Below are 14,166 nucleotides of genomic sequence, written 5' to 3'. Positions count from 1 at the left end.
CCTGCACCGTTCCCGCCGTAACGCCACTCCCCAACCCCGTCCTCACGCTCTAGCTCGCTGCGCTTCTCATCATGGCACACGCTCGCCTCATCTGAAGAGATGCACAAGTATGCGTGACGCGTGTTTGTACTAAGGTAGAAGGTTGGGCGAGTTGGTAATTAGACATGATTGAAAAAATGCACTGCGCTGAAAACGACGACGACTAAACAATAAAGAACTGGGCAGTTCTTTAAGTGTTTAGTCGTCGTCTTTTTTAACGCAACGCATTTTTTCAAGCGTGTTTGTACGTAACGCACTCTTACCCTACACCCGTAAGCAGACTTATTAGTTAGGGTAGGGTGTGCGCAACCTACCAAATGACACCGGATTGTTGGAAGAATTAAATTTTTTTGTAATTTATAACCAAAGATTGGTCAGGTAAAAAATTATTGCGTTGAATGTTATTAAGTGGAGGTGACGAAGACCTTTGCACAGGGTTATCGATGAAGCTAGAAAGCCTCGAGCGGCCGAGTCACAAGCAGCAGTTTTAACTTTAACATAAGCATCAACCGGTAACCTCAAGAGCTTCGTCGTCTGTGGCGTCGGCGCACATCTTCGTCCTTATTCTAGTTCCACGAATCTATCCTTAATGCAATTAATCAGCATAGAAAAAGCCTTCCTTTTTGCCTTCATTGGTTTCACCGAGTGTTGGGCTCCTTTGTGTGCATGTCCAAACGAGCTCAACACTCTTACTTTTTTCTGATTATTGGCACTTCGGCTCAGGCACATTTGTCGCCTTAGGTACCAAAGTGGTTATTCAGGCATTTTCCGCCCTCGAACTTTAATGCAACTCCACGTAGCGACGCTCTGCGACCGTTGCTGCAGTCGAATGTGCCACCGGTACATAACTGTAAAGGGTATGCTAGATGTAGCATGAAGAGAGTAAAAGGTTGTACACCCGCAGCCAAAGCCCAGTTATTAGAACTGCGTACGTCACAAGCAGAGATCGTGGGCACGGATCTCAGGGTCTGCATATCGCAGTCTCGTTTTGTAATTTCTAATAACATTCCAACAAAAATGTGATTACAAATATGATTCTAATTAGCATTTCTCGTTTAACAACACCGTAAATCTCGAAAGTTTTCTATCTTTCTTGCTTTTGGTGTCGGCTTTCTTCACATTCCGGCAGCAACTGAACACGTGAGCGCTTGATTGATTGAATGTCCTTTATTGAATGGGAAGGCTCATGCCATGGATGGGGATAAAGGGGAGTAGACAGAATCTTCATTTTTTAGGTCGTCACTCAAATCACATTGCTCTAACCAGGCCACTAAGCGAGCCATACTTGGCAAATATCATCTGTGTGTTAGCGTCAGTTTCTAGAAGGGAACGGTAGTTCAGGTGGCAGGGTTGGATCTCGGAGCGTCCAGTAGAAAAAGCAGGGCAATCCCAGAGTAGATGAGATATGCGCTGCCGCGAGTTAGAGTCGTACCGTGGGGGCACGTAATCATCTTCTCTATATACTGACGCCAGCGGTCCATAATACGTGGCGTGTAAGCCGCATGGGCGATGAGCTTATTCAAAAAGACTTCTTGACTTCGGGTGAGGTGGGTTTTTCTCGTAAAAAGTGGGTCTGGTGTGGCCACCTGCATGCGATACTGACTGAGGCTACGAAAACTGGTCCGAGTATTGTGCATAGGTGCAAGAGAAGGGGTGAGTTGCCCGCCCAAGGTCGAGTAAGGATGAAGCAAGGGGGGGGTGGGGAAGTAAATGTGGACATCTCACCTGCCGAGGCAGCCGTGGCGTGTGCCACCGTATTGCCCCCTGATTCGTCTGAGTGACCTGGGGTCCACTGAATAGCGGCAGTTCTGGTCGCGAGTTGGTGGCGTTTAAGGAGACGCTGTATGGCCGTAGCTGTTGCATCTTGTGAGCCCGGAGTAGCGCTTTCCTTGTAAGCTTCACAGGAATCAGTAAGAATACTTATTGAACAAGTTCCGGTGCAAGGCACTCCTGACAAGGCTCCCCAAATCGCGAGGAGTTCAGCATGAAGAGGGGTACTTTGAGCTAGGTGGCAGGCATAAGCGCCTGAAAGAGAAGGGTTGTCATGGCATACCCAGCCCATAGATGCAAATTCGCTTGTAATCGATGCGTCGGTGTATATGTCCGTCGTATCAGCGATTCGCTCTGGTCGCTGATGGGCAGCGAGGACTTCCCGGGGAACGAAAAAATCGCGGTTTATAGGTTGGCGATGGCGGTGTGTGACTACTGGCATCTCCCAAAGGGGAAGAGATGGCTGGTGTTTTGTCGTTACGCTGTTCATCCCAGGCCAGCAGGCGACACCCTTGGAACGTGTTCTCTAGACGTATTCGATGACGCGTCTGTGACTCGGTAACGATGGTAGTGAGCGGTGGAAGAGCGGTCAAACACTCAATTTCGGCTATAGAAGTGTGCTTAGGTAGACCGGTAATAGTGCGTAGTGTTGCGCGATGAAGGCGTTCCTTAGCGAAGTCAGTCTTCAGTTGGAGGACGGGTGTGCCATGGAGGATTTTTCCGACCGCCGCTGCTCGGGCCATCGCACGGCAGGCATGTTGCCGCGCACCGTGCCGGTTGGACAGGCGACCAATAGTGTGTAGCAGTGCTGGCCAAAGGCGTTATAGATGATGAACCCATATCTGCGGACTGTTGCAGCTTGAGATGGGCAGGCCAAGAATGCGGATTTGCCCATTTTAGGAGGTGATGGTGTTGCCTCCGATGTGAAGATGGATCTGCATACTGGGGTTGGTGTTATGTTTTCCGTCGATACTAACCAATTCTGTATCCGGTCCCGCACGGTCCCGGTCACTCGTATGGCTGACGACGAACATCCTCCTCTGCGACGGCGTTCCAATCTTGCGCAAGAGGAAAACTGAACGCCGCAGTTCCTTAGGCGAGAACTGCGCAACGAACGAACTGTCAAATGCCTCACGTATCTCCCACCAATCTGTTTGAAGTTTCTGTTGAGGGCGTTGTCGTACTGGCTCTGGTTGACACCGGTGCTGCTGCTTCTGCCATGGCTGCAAGTCTTTGCCGTTCATTGCGCAAAGTGACGGCACCAATCTCAGGATTCTCGCTGTGCACGGCAAGTGCCCAGCCTATAGAGCCTATAGCGGTGTGCACAGCACGAGTCGTCATTCAAGAAGTTGTGTACGCAATAGAGTTTGTCATTTTGTCTTCCTGCTCGCATGATCTTATCTTGGGCTCGGATTTCTTGTCGCGTCATAATGCGTTGATAAGCTGTGCTCGTGCCGAACTGGAGATTTTTGCGCTTGACGAGCCGTCGCCGAACGTTCTTTTTCCCAAAGTCGTCGTTGCCGAAGATCTTGACCTCCCTGCGTGCTCTTTCGTTCTTGTGCCCTCCGCTTGTGCTTTTTCTCGCACTACCGATGTCCTTTTCACACCATCGCCAATGTTTATAAACCGCAAAAGTCTTCCCCTGCCCTATACCGTACTTTCTATATCAGCTGGCCTCACTGCGCTCTGGATTTCTAATCCGTTCTAATTTCCCGTATCCCTGCGTCGCGGTGAATGCCTGGGTACCATCCAGCTCATGGATTCCATTCTCACCGCTAACGAAACTCCCCCTTCCCAGCCCGCTAACTTGGCTGCACTCACACCACCTGTTCTTGCACTGGGCCAGACTTCTGCCGATATTTTTCTCCGCTCCATCGATGCCAGTTTTCCTGGGCCTCAACGCTCTGAACTCCTCGCACTGCTTCATCAGTTCTGCTCTTCATTCGACTCTCATCAGCCTGCTTTGAGCCGCACATCAACTGTTGCCCACCACATTGACGCCGGTTCCCATGCTCCTCTGCGCCAGCGCCCCCATCGAGTGTCTGCCACCGAGCGCCGAGTTATTGAAGCCCAAGTTCATACTATGCTTCAGAATGGCGTGATTGAGCCGTCTAACAGTCCGTGGTCCTCCCCTGTTGTCCTGGTGAGGAAGAAAGATGGTTCTATACGCTTCTGCGTCGACTACCGTCGCCTAAACAAGATCGCGAGGAAAGACGTCTACCCCCTTCCGCGTATAGACGATGCATTAGACTGTTTACAAGGTGCTGAGCTCTTTTCTTCGCTCGATTTACGATCCGGCTACTGGCAGGTGCCCATGGCTGCGGAAGATCGCCCTAAAACCGCATTTGTCACCCCCGATGACCTCTTTGAATTTACCGTCATGCCTTTCGGTCTCTGTAATGCCCCTGCTACATTCGAGCGTATGATGGATAGTATACTGCGTGGCCTGAAGTGGAAGACGTGCCTCTGTTACCTTGATGACATCGTGGTGTTCTCGCCAGACTTTTTAACCCACCTATCTCGCCAGAAACAGGTCTTGACATGTATTGCGAACGCCGGCCTGCAGCTCAACTTGAAGAAGTATCGTTTCGCTGCTCGTGAGCTGACCATTTTAGGCCACGTTGTGTCCAAGGAGGGTATACGTCCTGGTCCTGCCAAACTTCGAGCTGTGACTGAGTTTCCGAAGCCTACTACCATCAAGCAATTAAGACGTTTTTTTGGGCCTGTGCTCATACTTTCGCCGTTTTATACGGAACTTTGCTTCCATTGTCGCCCCGCTAACTCAGCTCCTCAGCAATACCTCAGATATTTCGCTGTGGTCACCAGCATGCGACGACGCCTATGACACATTGCGCCGCCTCCTCACAGCCCCGCCCATCCTGCGCCATTTTGACCCTGAGGCGTCCACCGAAGTGCATTCAGATGCCAGTGGTGTCGGCATCGGCGCTGTGCTTGCTCAGCACCCCTCCGGCTTCGGTGAATACGTAGTTGCTTACGCCAGCCGTACTCTCACAAAAGCCAAAGCGAACTACTCTGTAACGGCAAAGGAGTGCTTGGCCATCGTCTGGGCCCTCGCAAAGTTTCGTCTTTACCTTTACGGCCATTCGTTTGATGTAGTCACGGACCATCATGCCCTCTGCTGGCTTTCATCGCTCAATGACCCCTCCGGCCGCTTGGCACGGTGGGCTCTTCATCTACAAGAATATGACATCCATGTAATTTACCGATCTGGTCGCAAGCATACAGATGCAGACGCTTTGTCTCGTTCACCGCTGCCAGCCGACTTTGCCAGCCTCTCCGTCTTGGACTCAGAGGCATCTTCGCTCGACATCAATGACATGCCCTCCGAACAACGAAAGGATCCGTGGATCGCATCCCTTATTGACTACCTTTCAACAATTCAGCGATTACCCCTTCACGCGCCCTTCGCCGTCAAGCTTCCCACTATGAGATTCGGGATCACCTCCTTTACCGGCGCAACTACAACTCAAATGGAAGGAAATGGCTCCTCGTGATTCCGCGCCATCTACGGACTCAAATATGTGCAAATTTGCACGCCGATCCGCAGTGCGTTCACGCCGGAGTTTTCAAGACGTACACTCGAATTCGTCTGCGCCACTATTGGCGCGGCATGTACAACTCGGTTCTAAGGTACGTCCGATCGTGCTTGACTTGCCAACGCCGCAAACCTGCCTCTCACCGTTCGGCTGGTGAGTTACAGCCTCTCACGTGCCCGCTTAGACCCCTCGACCGCATTGGAATTGACCTCTACGGCCCTCTTCCATACACAGCTGATGGCAATCGCTGGGTCATTGTTGTCGTCGACCACCTGACGCGATATGCCGAAACCGCCGCGCTCCCAGCTACAACAGCCCGAGATGTGGCCAGTTTCTTATTGAAGAACTTCATTCTCCGTCACGGTGCTCCTCGTGAATTCCTCAGCGACAGAGGCCGTGCTTTCTTATCTGACGTCGTGCAAGCCCTGCTCGCTCAGTGCGAAATCATTCATCGCACTTACACCGCCTACCACCCGCAAACAAACGGCCTTACTGAACGGTTTAATCGCACCCTCTGTGACATGCTCGCGAAGTACGTCGGATCCAACCACACAAACTGGGACGTTGTACTTCCTTATATCACCTACGCGTACAACACTGCTACGCAATCCAGCACGGGTTTCTCTCCGTTCTTTTTGCTTTACGGTCGGCATCCATCTGGGGATCCCCTTGATACTGTCCTCCCCTACAACCCTGACGCATCAGAATGTACCACAGTGACCGAAGCTGCCCAGCACGCAGAAGAATGCCGCCAGATTGCACGGACATTCACAACCAACTCTCAGTGGCGCCAAAAATATCGCCATGACACCAATCAGAAAAATGCACTACACTTCAAGCCTGGCTCACTCGTGTGGCTCTGGGTTCCATCCGGCAGCCCCGGCCTCTCAACAAAACTCATCTCCAAGTATCATGGACCCTACCGCGTCGTCGAGCGCACTTCACCAGTGAACTATATTGTCGAGCCGCTTACGCCAGCTTCCGATTTGCGACGGCGTGGCCGTGAAACTGTTCATGTGCAGCGCCTTAAGCCGTTCTACAATCCCATAGTATATTCGTGCCCTTAAGTCGCCAGAATGGCTCTTTTTTTCCTGGGGGGCATTGTGAAGAAGAAGATGGGCCCCTTCGCTGAACGCTGACGAAGAGGAAGAAGTGTGAAATTGCCAACGCGCAGATTGTGTTGGTCTTGATCGCCCAGCTTCCCCGCCGACCTCGACGCCGTCCTCGACGTACTTCCTCCACATCTGTTTTATGTGGTGCGAGTTCGAGGCCACTTTTGGTTAGTGTATATTCAAGACAAAAAAGGGCCGCCTGAAGTTCAGTCTGCATAGAATATTTGTCTACGTAATCCGCTGCCTCAGCCCAGATGGTAATATCATCGGCATATATAGCGAATCTTGCGCTTGTGCTGATTTCCAGATTCTCGGCGACGCGTGTCATGGCCAAGTTGAACAATATGGGTCCGAGAATTGAGCCCTGAGGTACACCCCTATCCAAGTAATAGGTTTTGGGCACCCATCCCGGAGCTTTGCCATGTAGCTGAATGGGCCTAGATGTCAAAAAATTGCGGATTCAGATTTGGGCACGAGTACAGGAAAGCGTTTGGCGAGTTCTTCCAGGATAACCTCATGGCGAACATTGTCAAAGGCTTTCTGTATATCGACAGCCAGGAGATAGTCAGGTAGCGCTTTACGATGAGCTCTATTCAGAACTCTTCGCAAAAGCCCAAAGGCAGTCATGCGTTCCGAGGTTAGGGCGGAAGCCGGCTTGAGTGGGATGAAATCCAGGACTGACGTATTCAATGTAGTGACTAATTCGGGTATGCAGCAGGCGCTCGATGAGTTTACAGAGATGTGAAGTCAGGGCGATTGCAGGCCGCAAGTTACTAGGAAGTCGAGAGTTTTTGCCAGGTTTAGCGATATGAAGAATAAGAGAAAGCTTGAGATTATCAGGTACCGTTCCGGTCTCCCAGTAAGAATTAATGATGTCGAGAAGGGCATCTTGGGCTGCCGAGTCACGATTGCGAAGCTCCTGCCAACTGACTCGGTCATGCGCGGGTGTGGCGCGAGCTCGGCCTCTTCCGAGGGCTGCTTGCAGTTATTCCTTTGAGAATGGGCGATCCGGGTCTGGATCAGAATTTCTGACTGGGAAAATGAAAACTGCTGGTGGAGGCGTTAGGCTGGCGTGTGGGAAAAAGGTGCGTATAATTTCACCTTCAGCATCAGCCGGGTTGCCATTGAGAAGGAGATCGGCGAGAGGTGGTGCCCCGCGTGCCTTGTCATTTAGGCCACGAAAGGTGCGCCAAATTTGTGATAGGCCCGATACTTTTCCAAGACGGTCGCATGTAGAGTGCCAAGCCTCACTTTTCAGGTGAAGCTGGTAAAGCTTGAATTGTCGTCGAAAAAGCACGAGATCTTTGTGACGTCTTTCGCGTGTCCGAAAACGTTGCGTGAGGTGATCTGCGCGACGCCAAAGGTTAGCCAGGTGAGCATCCATGCCAACTGTGGAATCGTCACAGGGGATATATTCGAGAGCTTGAGTGCGAGCATCTCTGAGTACAGACAGGAAGGAGTCAATATCCGAGAAGGGGGTCGTAGTATTAGCACGAAACTCGTCCCAGTTGAAAAACGAACGGGTTGTCAAAACGCGAAGACATTTACGATTGAGAGTGAGCAAGATGGGCAAGTGATCACTACCCCAAGAATTAGAAAGGACTTCCTAGCGCCGAAGACGACGTGGTGATGAGAATGTAAGGTCCAGTGTAGTGTCCGCTTGAGAGGGATGGAGACCGATAAGGGTCGGCGCGTTAGGTTCGTTGCACATGGTAAATAGAGTTTGATCAAGGGCGTCATATAGGTGTTTACCACGTTGATTAGGCTGAGATTAGCTCCAGGATGAGTGATGTGCGTTGAAATCGCCGCCGATAAGAATAGGATAAGGATGTGCTGCGTTCTCAAAATCAGGGAGCCTGGTACAGGGTTCTGCCATTACGTTACCTGGCCGGAAATAGGCCGATGTCACGACGAAAGGTTTTTGGCCAGGGGGGGAGGTTTTTACTGCAACAATCTTACGAGTGGGAGAGAAAAGGGACTGAAGCGAGAGTTGAGTGGAAGGAAAATAGTTTCGGATTAAGACGGCCGTCTGTCCTTCTGAACGGCCGTTTTTATGTTGGATAGTAGGTGTCTGGTATGTGTAGTACCCAGGAATTTTACAAGGACCGCGCTTTTCTTGAAGGAGTATGAAAAGAGGAAAGCGCTGGGGCACAAATGTACGAAGGGTAGGACCGTTCTGATCGAAGCTTCTGCAGTTCCATTGAACCCCATGAGCCATAGGACTCATAAAAGGGGCCCAGGTTTACGGCGCTTACTATCGTATGTGAGTGTGGTACGTTGGAACTCCTCAAACATAGTCTGCAGATGGCTCTGCATGGAAGTGAGGGCAGCAGTAAGAGTTGCATTAACTTCCTTTCGCAGAGTTTCTTCCAGCTTCTGTATCTCTTGGGCACGTTCATGTCGGATTAGCCCCAGCATGTGGGTATAGGCGGAATCAGACGCTGAGACCGGTTGCGGCCGGCGGGTAGGCGAATGGATTTTGCGGCCCTTTTGTAAGCGGCTGCGTTGCGGAGTCTGGGAACGAGTTCGGGTGTCCATTGTTATCTTGTCCTTGGTTATCATCTCCCGGAGACGCTGATTTTCTGGGCGTAGTTCAGATATTTCTGCCCTGAGGCTCTCAATGACCTCGGCTAAACCTGGAGAAGAGATCTTTTCAGCATATGATATATGTTTGGAGACAGTATGTGAGGATGTCACCTGACGCGTATTCAGATCATCCGACTCCTTAGGTGCCGATTTGTCAACAGGGCTTTTTAAAGTCAGTAAATAAACTAGAATAAATGGTGACTTCGTACAAGCACTGTATCTGCACCTTCGAACTACAACTTTAAATTAGCGCTTTGTTCCCAAAACTAATTTCTTTTGCAAATAATGAGCGCAGACGAAAGGAAAAAAATCTTCCCTTTCAAAGACATTTAGTTAGTTTCGCTGAGCTTGGCCCCAGAGGCTATTTCAAAAGTTTGATTACGTTCTGCCGGAACTCCTGCCATATGCCGTAAGGAGCCCCTCGGTGTCTGCTCTTTAGCATACTCCTCTGTCAGTCTTGCTTGTCCTCTGCTCCTGTGTGCTGCTATGAGCTGCGTTCTGTTATGTTCTGCACTTTCTTGTTCTTTCTTTCCTCTTTCACACCGACGCCTTCTTTCGATTTTCTATATCTGCCTTGTTCTGCATTCCTTTCCATGTTCTGTCCTGCCTGGGCTGTACTCTTGCTCATTACTGCGCTCCATTCTGCTCTGTTTTCTGTTTTGTTCTTAGTGCCCTAGGTAACGTCCGGTTATACATTTCTATTGCCAGCCCTGCTTTATACTCTTCTATTCTACGCTAGCGTACCGTAGCCCGCTTTTCTCGGCAACGCTAAGTTACGCCCATCTGCTTTGTTTCGCTTTGCTCTACTCAGCTCTGTTCTATCATTTGATTTATGGTGCTCCCTCCCTCTGCTTTGCTCTTTATGCTACGTGTATTCTTCTTTCTGTAGCGTTCCGTTTTATCCTCTTAAGCTCTGCGTTGCTTTACTCGGTTCCAAATACGAGTAGTTGCGTTGTTCATTTGTCTGATCCATCGCAAACTGTCCTGCCTTCTCCGCTGTACTTTGCGCTATTCACCTCAAGTCAGCTCGGAGCACTACTGTTCTTCTTCTCCAATGCTGTGCTCTTCCTTTGACGTTTCATTCTCTCTGATGCTCGCTTCTTCTACTATTATTTTTGCCACACGCCCGTTTCATTTGCTCGGCTTAGTCTAACCTGTATGATCTAATTATCAGTACCTTCTTCTTTGCTGTCAACTTTTATTCTCCTTTTCTATTCAACTATTCACATTTTTATCTGGTTTCAGTAATACATCATCTCATAAAGTGCACCGTCGCACCAGTCTTGAAATTGTATCCGTAGTTAATCTCTTTTCGGGGGTGGAAAGAATCAAATGCGTGTTGTACAAGCGTTCCGTTTTGTCCCTTTATGTAGCGTTATCTCTCTCGATTGTGTTTCTGCTGTACCTCTCCCGTCCTGCTTATTATGCTGTCCGACGCATTCATTAAGACCTTTTCTTTTTAGCAATGCAGCCCAAAGTGATTTGTTTTGTTCATATGCTTGATGCATTCGAATAAGAGGACAACAGGAAGGCCATAATTTAATAGTAACAAAATTGAGTATTTAATCCTCTACCTAATCCCTCCAGGAAAGCGAAAATCTGTGGTTATTCAAAAATTACTGCTTGTCAGTCGACGAATAAGTAGCCATTGGGGCGAAGCGCTCGCTCTAATATTGCATTCTCTGTCCGACAATACAGCTTAAGGCGCCTTGACGTGAGCAAAAACAGGGATAAAACATGTATTAATGTCTGATGTCTTGAAATACCCATGAGAAACGTTACTGCATTTTGTTGATAGAAGGTACAATAGAAGCCTAAAACACAACCTCAATTCTGCCGTAACGCCTAGGTTCTTTCCGCGCGTAAAATTCGCCTATAATGGGGAAACATCGCCTTCAAAAATTCGGCTTTCTACACTGAAAGTATATTTACTTTCCGTCTCTCTTGCTCTCTTTTCTTGCAGCCGTCAACCAGGAGTTCGACGTGCAGGTGTACGACGAGTTCGTCATAAAAGGAAACACTGGAGTGCTGCGCTGTCAGATACCCAGCTTCGTTAAAGAGTACGTCACGGTGACGTCCTGGGTCCGAGACGATGGCCTTGTCATCCACACGGACTCCGATTCAGGTAAGCATGTTTTTCTTTTTTCTTTTTTTTTCTTTTTTGCGGGTCACAGCGTTCATATCTAACTTCTTTTATCTATTTCAATAGACTCTATTTCACTACGCGGCTTCTCTCTTTGCTGAAGGTGACATATTGCGTATAGTTTGTCAATACAGCCTCCTTTACTCAGTCCTGACTCTCTCGAGAAAAGCTGCTGATTCGTGGACTAGTCATTCGGCGTTCGCTGGACACCACCCTAAACAATTTCAATAAACAAATTTTTTGGCCTGTAGAACAACTATGCTGCCACACTGTGCCATATGCCGCGATGACCATTAAGAAAACTGAGAAGAGGAAGAGCGTAACGTGGGGCGTTGAGGTTGGATGCAAGTTTCAAGCTAACCTTATTTCCTTTTAGCAAGAAAAGGAAGGGCATGGACAAAAAGCTCTAAAAAGACCTTAACTTCGTCCTACCTTTGTTACAAAGTTCACACAACCGCTAACTGAAAACAGTTCACATGTGTGGCCATTGCGCTCCCGGAGCAGAGCGAAACACACGGCCGCTGTACTAGCTAGAGCTCCTGTGGGGTCAATGCGACGGCAGCTGTGCTGCTGAACCCGAAGGGAGGAGTCAGCTCCACAACACCCGCGCATATTTCATTCCTCCGCATGTGATCCTTGCATGCCTCATTCTTCCTCGTAATGTGTTGCACGCGCTTTAATTCTTCTGTTGGCCCTGCGGCCTGCGAGCGCCCTTAGATCCGCCGCAAAAGCGAGTAGTCTTTTCAATCGGGCGCACGGGGCCGCGGCCCCGCTCTCGGGTGCTACGGCAGGGCTATGGGTTTTAACGAGGTTGGGGGGGGGGGGGGGGGGGGGGGGGGGCAGTAGAGTGTTTGTGGGCATTAGGCATTTATGCTTGTAACGTGTGCTCTTGCTTCCTTCTCAGCTGAAGCGCAGACAAGCAGTGGTTGCTGGCTGTGCCCTTGGTTTGCTCCTGGCCCGAGTACTCAAAAGTAATCCCACGCATTTAACAGCTAAAAGACATCGACGTTGACAAAAAGAGGGGAATGTGTGTACTATTTCCTCTGTGTATACGAAGGCATGTTATGAAGAACTTAACAGAATATAAAAAGAGAAAGCGGGGAAATATTGCTGCAACATAAAACGTTATAGTACACAAGAAAGCAAAAACGAATTGCATGCAAAAAGCAAAAGTTGCCTTCAAATTAAAAGCCACTTTTCTCGACAACAAAGACTAATTTCTCAGTTTTGCACGCAAACTCGATGGAATCCGGCAGAATTGAGCGTTTTAAACAATTGGGGTACGCTGTAATACAGCGACTGTGTATATCAGTATATCTACTCTCCGGGCTTCAACTCCGGAGATCGCCGGGTATTGGCTAATGACCTTGAGCTCTTCAAGAGTGCGACCTCGTCTTTTTCTCCGTAAGTCTCTAAATGCGGTTAAGGATATTTTAGAGCTCAAGCTGTATTCTCCGGGCCGCAAACCAGAGTTCGGCGAATGAGTCACAAGGCCAAACTAGGTCTCAGTCTTTTTGGTGGTGACTTAGCTAGTCTATGTGTAGCGCTTTCACAGTAGCCAAGCCTCTTCGGAACAGATAAATGTGTTGAATAACCAGAACACAACACGAATGGCTTCGCTTGTTATAACCAGATTTAGGTAGGGTTAAACCTCCACCATTGTTTTTCTTAATTTCGTGCTTAATGTGTTTGATGGATAAGATTGGATGTAAGGTTTGTAAGGTAATATTAGTGAAATAAAATAGCTTGAACACACAAGGTAGATCATCCTTCAAGAAAAGCTCTTTTTAGGAATGGAGATAGCTCTCATTTCTACGGCGTCCTTTATAGCCTGAGTCACTTTGGGGCTTTAAACCCCATAAGCCACAAGCTCTTATTTCATTGAGCATAGCTCGTTTAATGCAGATCGTATGCTCATACTGGTCCTAAACACAAGGTCAACAAGGCAGGTTACGGTAGCGGAATGTTATAAGGCTGATGTGCTTGCGTAGTGGCGTACGACCTGCGCGCAAGCATAAGTCACTAAGATCATTTTCAAGCTCATCTTGTTATTACTGCTTCTGTGTATTAATCCCTTCATTGAACTGCATTCTTTATATATGTATTCGTTCGTAAAACCCGTTACAGATATTAGTTCGTATACGTATGATGACGACAGTTTCGCCCTACGTTACTCGTATTGACGTGGCAGATAAAGAAGCTTAAATACTTTGCTTGTACAACACTGCATTCTCATTTTTAATACCCCACTAGCGTGCAGTTATCAGGACTTACTGCGCTGCTGTCACACACGACCAGGCCAGTGAAAGCGTGAACTGGTCTGTTCAGCAGGAACCGAACCAAAGGGAATCGTGAAGCCCTCAGTAGTGGCAAAACCGCTGTCAAAAATAAAGAAAAGAATCTTATGAACGCTGAGAGGGCCAAGAATGAGGGATGCCAGCAGATGCGTGAATAAAATATCAACGTTTTTCATCTGAGTATGATCAATGTTCCTCCGTTAGTGTTCCTAGCACGCCAGCGCGAATCTGCAGAATTTCCTTTCTTTTTTTTTTTTTTGTCCTGACCACTTGCGAGGCTGAAGTCGCAGAGATTTTCAAGGTGAATGTTTCGGAGGAAGACGACAGCGTCTGAACAAGAGCCGCTGCAAATGGAAGGAGCCGTCTTCCTGTATTCGAGGGGTGGCTTCTATTTATCTTCTTTTATCAGCCTTTTCTTGACATTTTTTTTTCAAGCCTCCGAGAGTAGGAGCCGCGAAGCTTGGCCCCGCGTCGTCCCTGGCTGCTCCTCCGCTCGCCAGCCTCGCTGTTCTATAGCTGCTCCACAGCGCCTCTTAGAAGTGTATTCCTTTACTCTTATCAGTATCCCCCTCCTTTGCTTTTCTTGTGTCATCTATTCATCTATCGGACGACCAATCTCCAAAACAAACTGTTTTAGATACCAAAGCCGGCTATCTTTCAAG

At 48.8% G+C, this 14,166-nt stretch overlaps 1 protein-coding gene across 1 annotated transcript in view; it reads left to right on the top strand.

Moving 5' to 3' along the window:
- LOC146190255 (cell adhesion molecule Dscam1-like) overlaps positions 1-14,166 on the top strand; it is a 367,337-nt gene that overhangs the window by 122,932 nt on the left and 230,239 nt on the right. Inside the window, exon 2 of the mRNA XM_084599756.1 lies at positions 11,028-11,189. Within this exon, the coding sequence (XP_084455882.1) occupies positions 11,028-11,189 (162 nt within the window). The remainder of the gene's footprint in view (positions 1-11,027; positions 11,190-14,166) is intronic.

This window comes from Amblyomma maculatum, chromosome 4, assembly GCF_055883805.1.
Source record: "Amblyomma maculatum isolate TAMU_Amacu chromosome 4, ASM5588380v1, whole genome shotgun sequence".
Taxonomy (NCBI): Eukaryota; Metazoa; Arthropoda; class Arachnida; order Ixodida; family Ixodidae; genus Amblyomma; species Amblyomma maculatum.
Note: the sequence above shows the minus strand (reverse complement) of the source record. Positions and strands in the feature narration are given on the sequence as shown.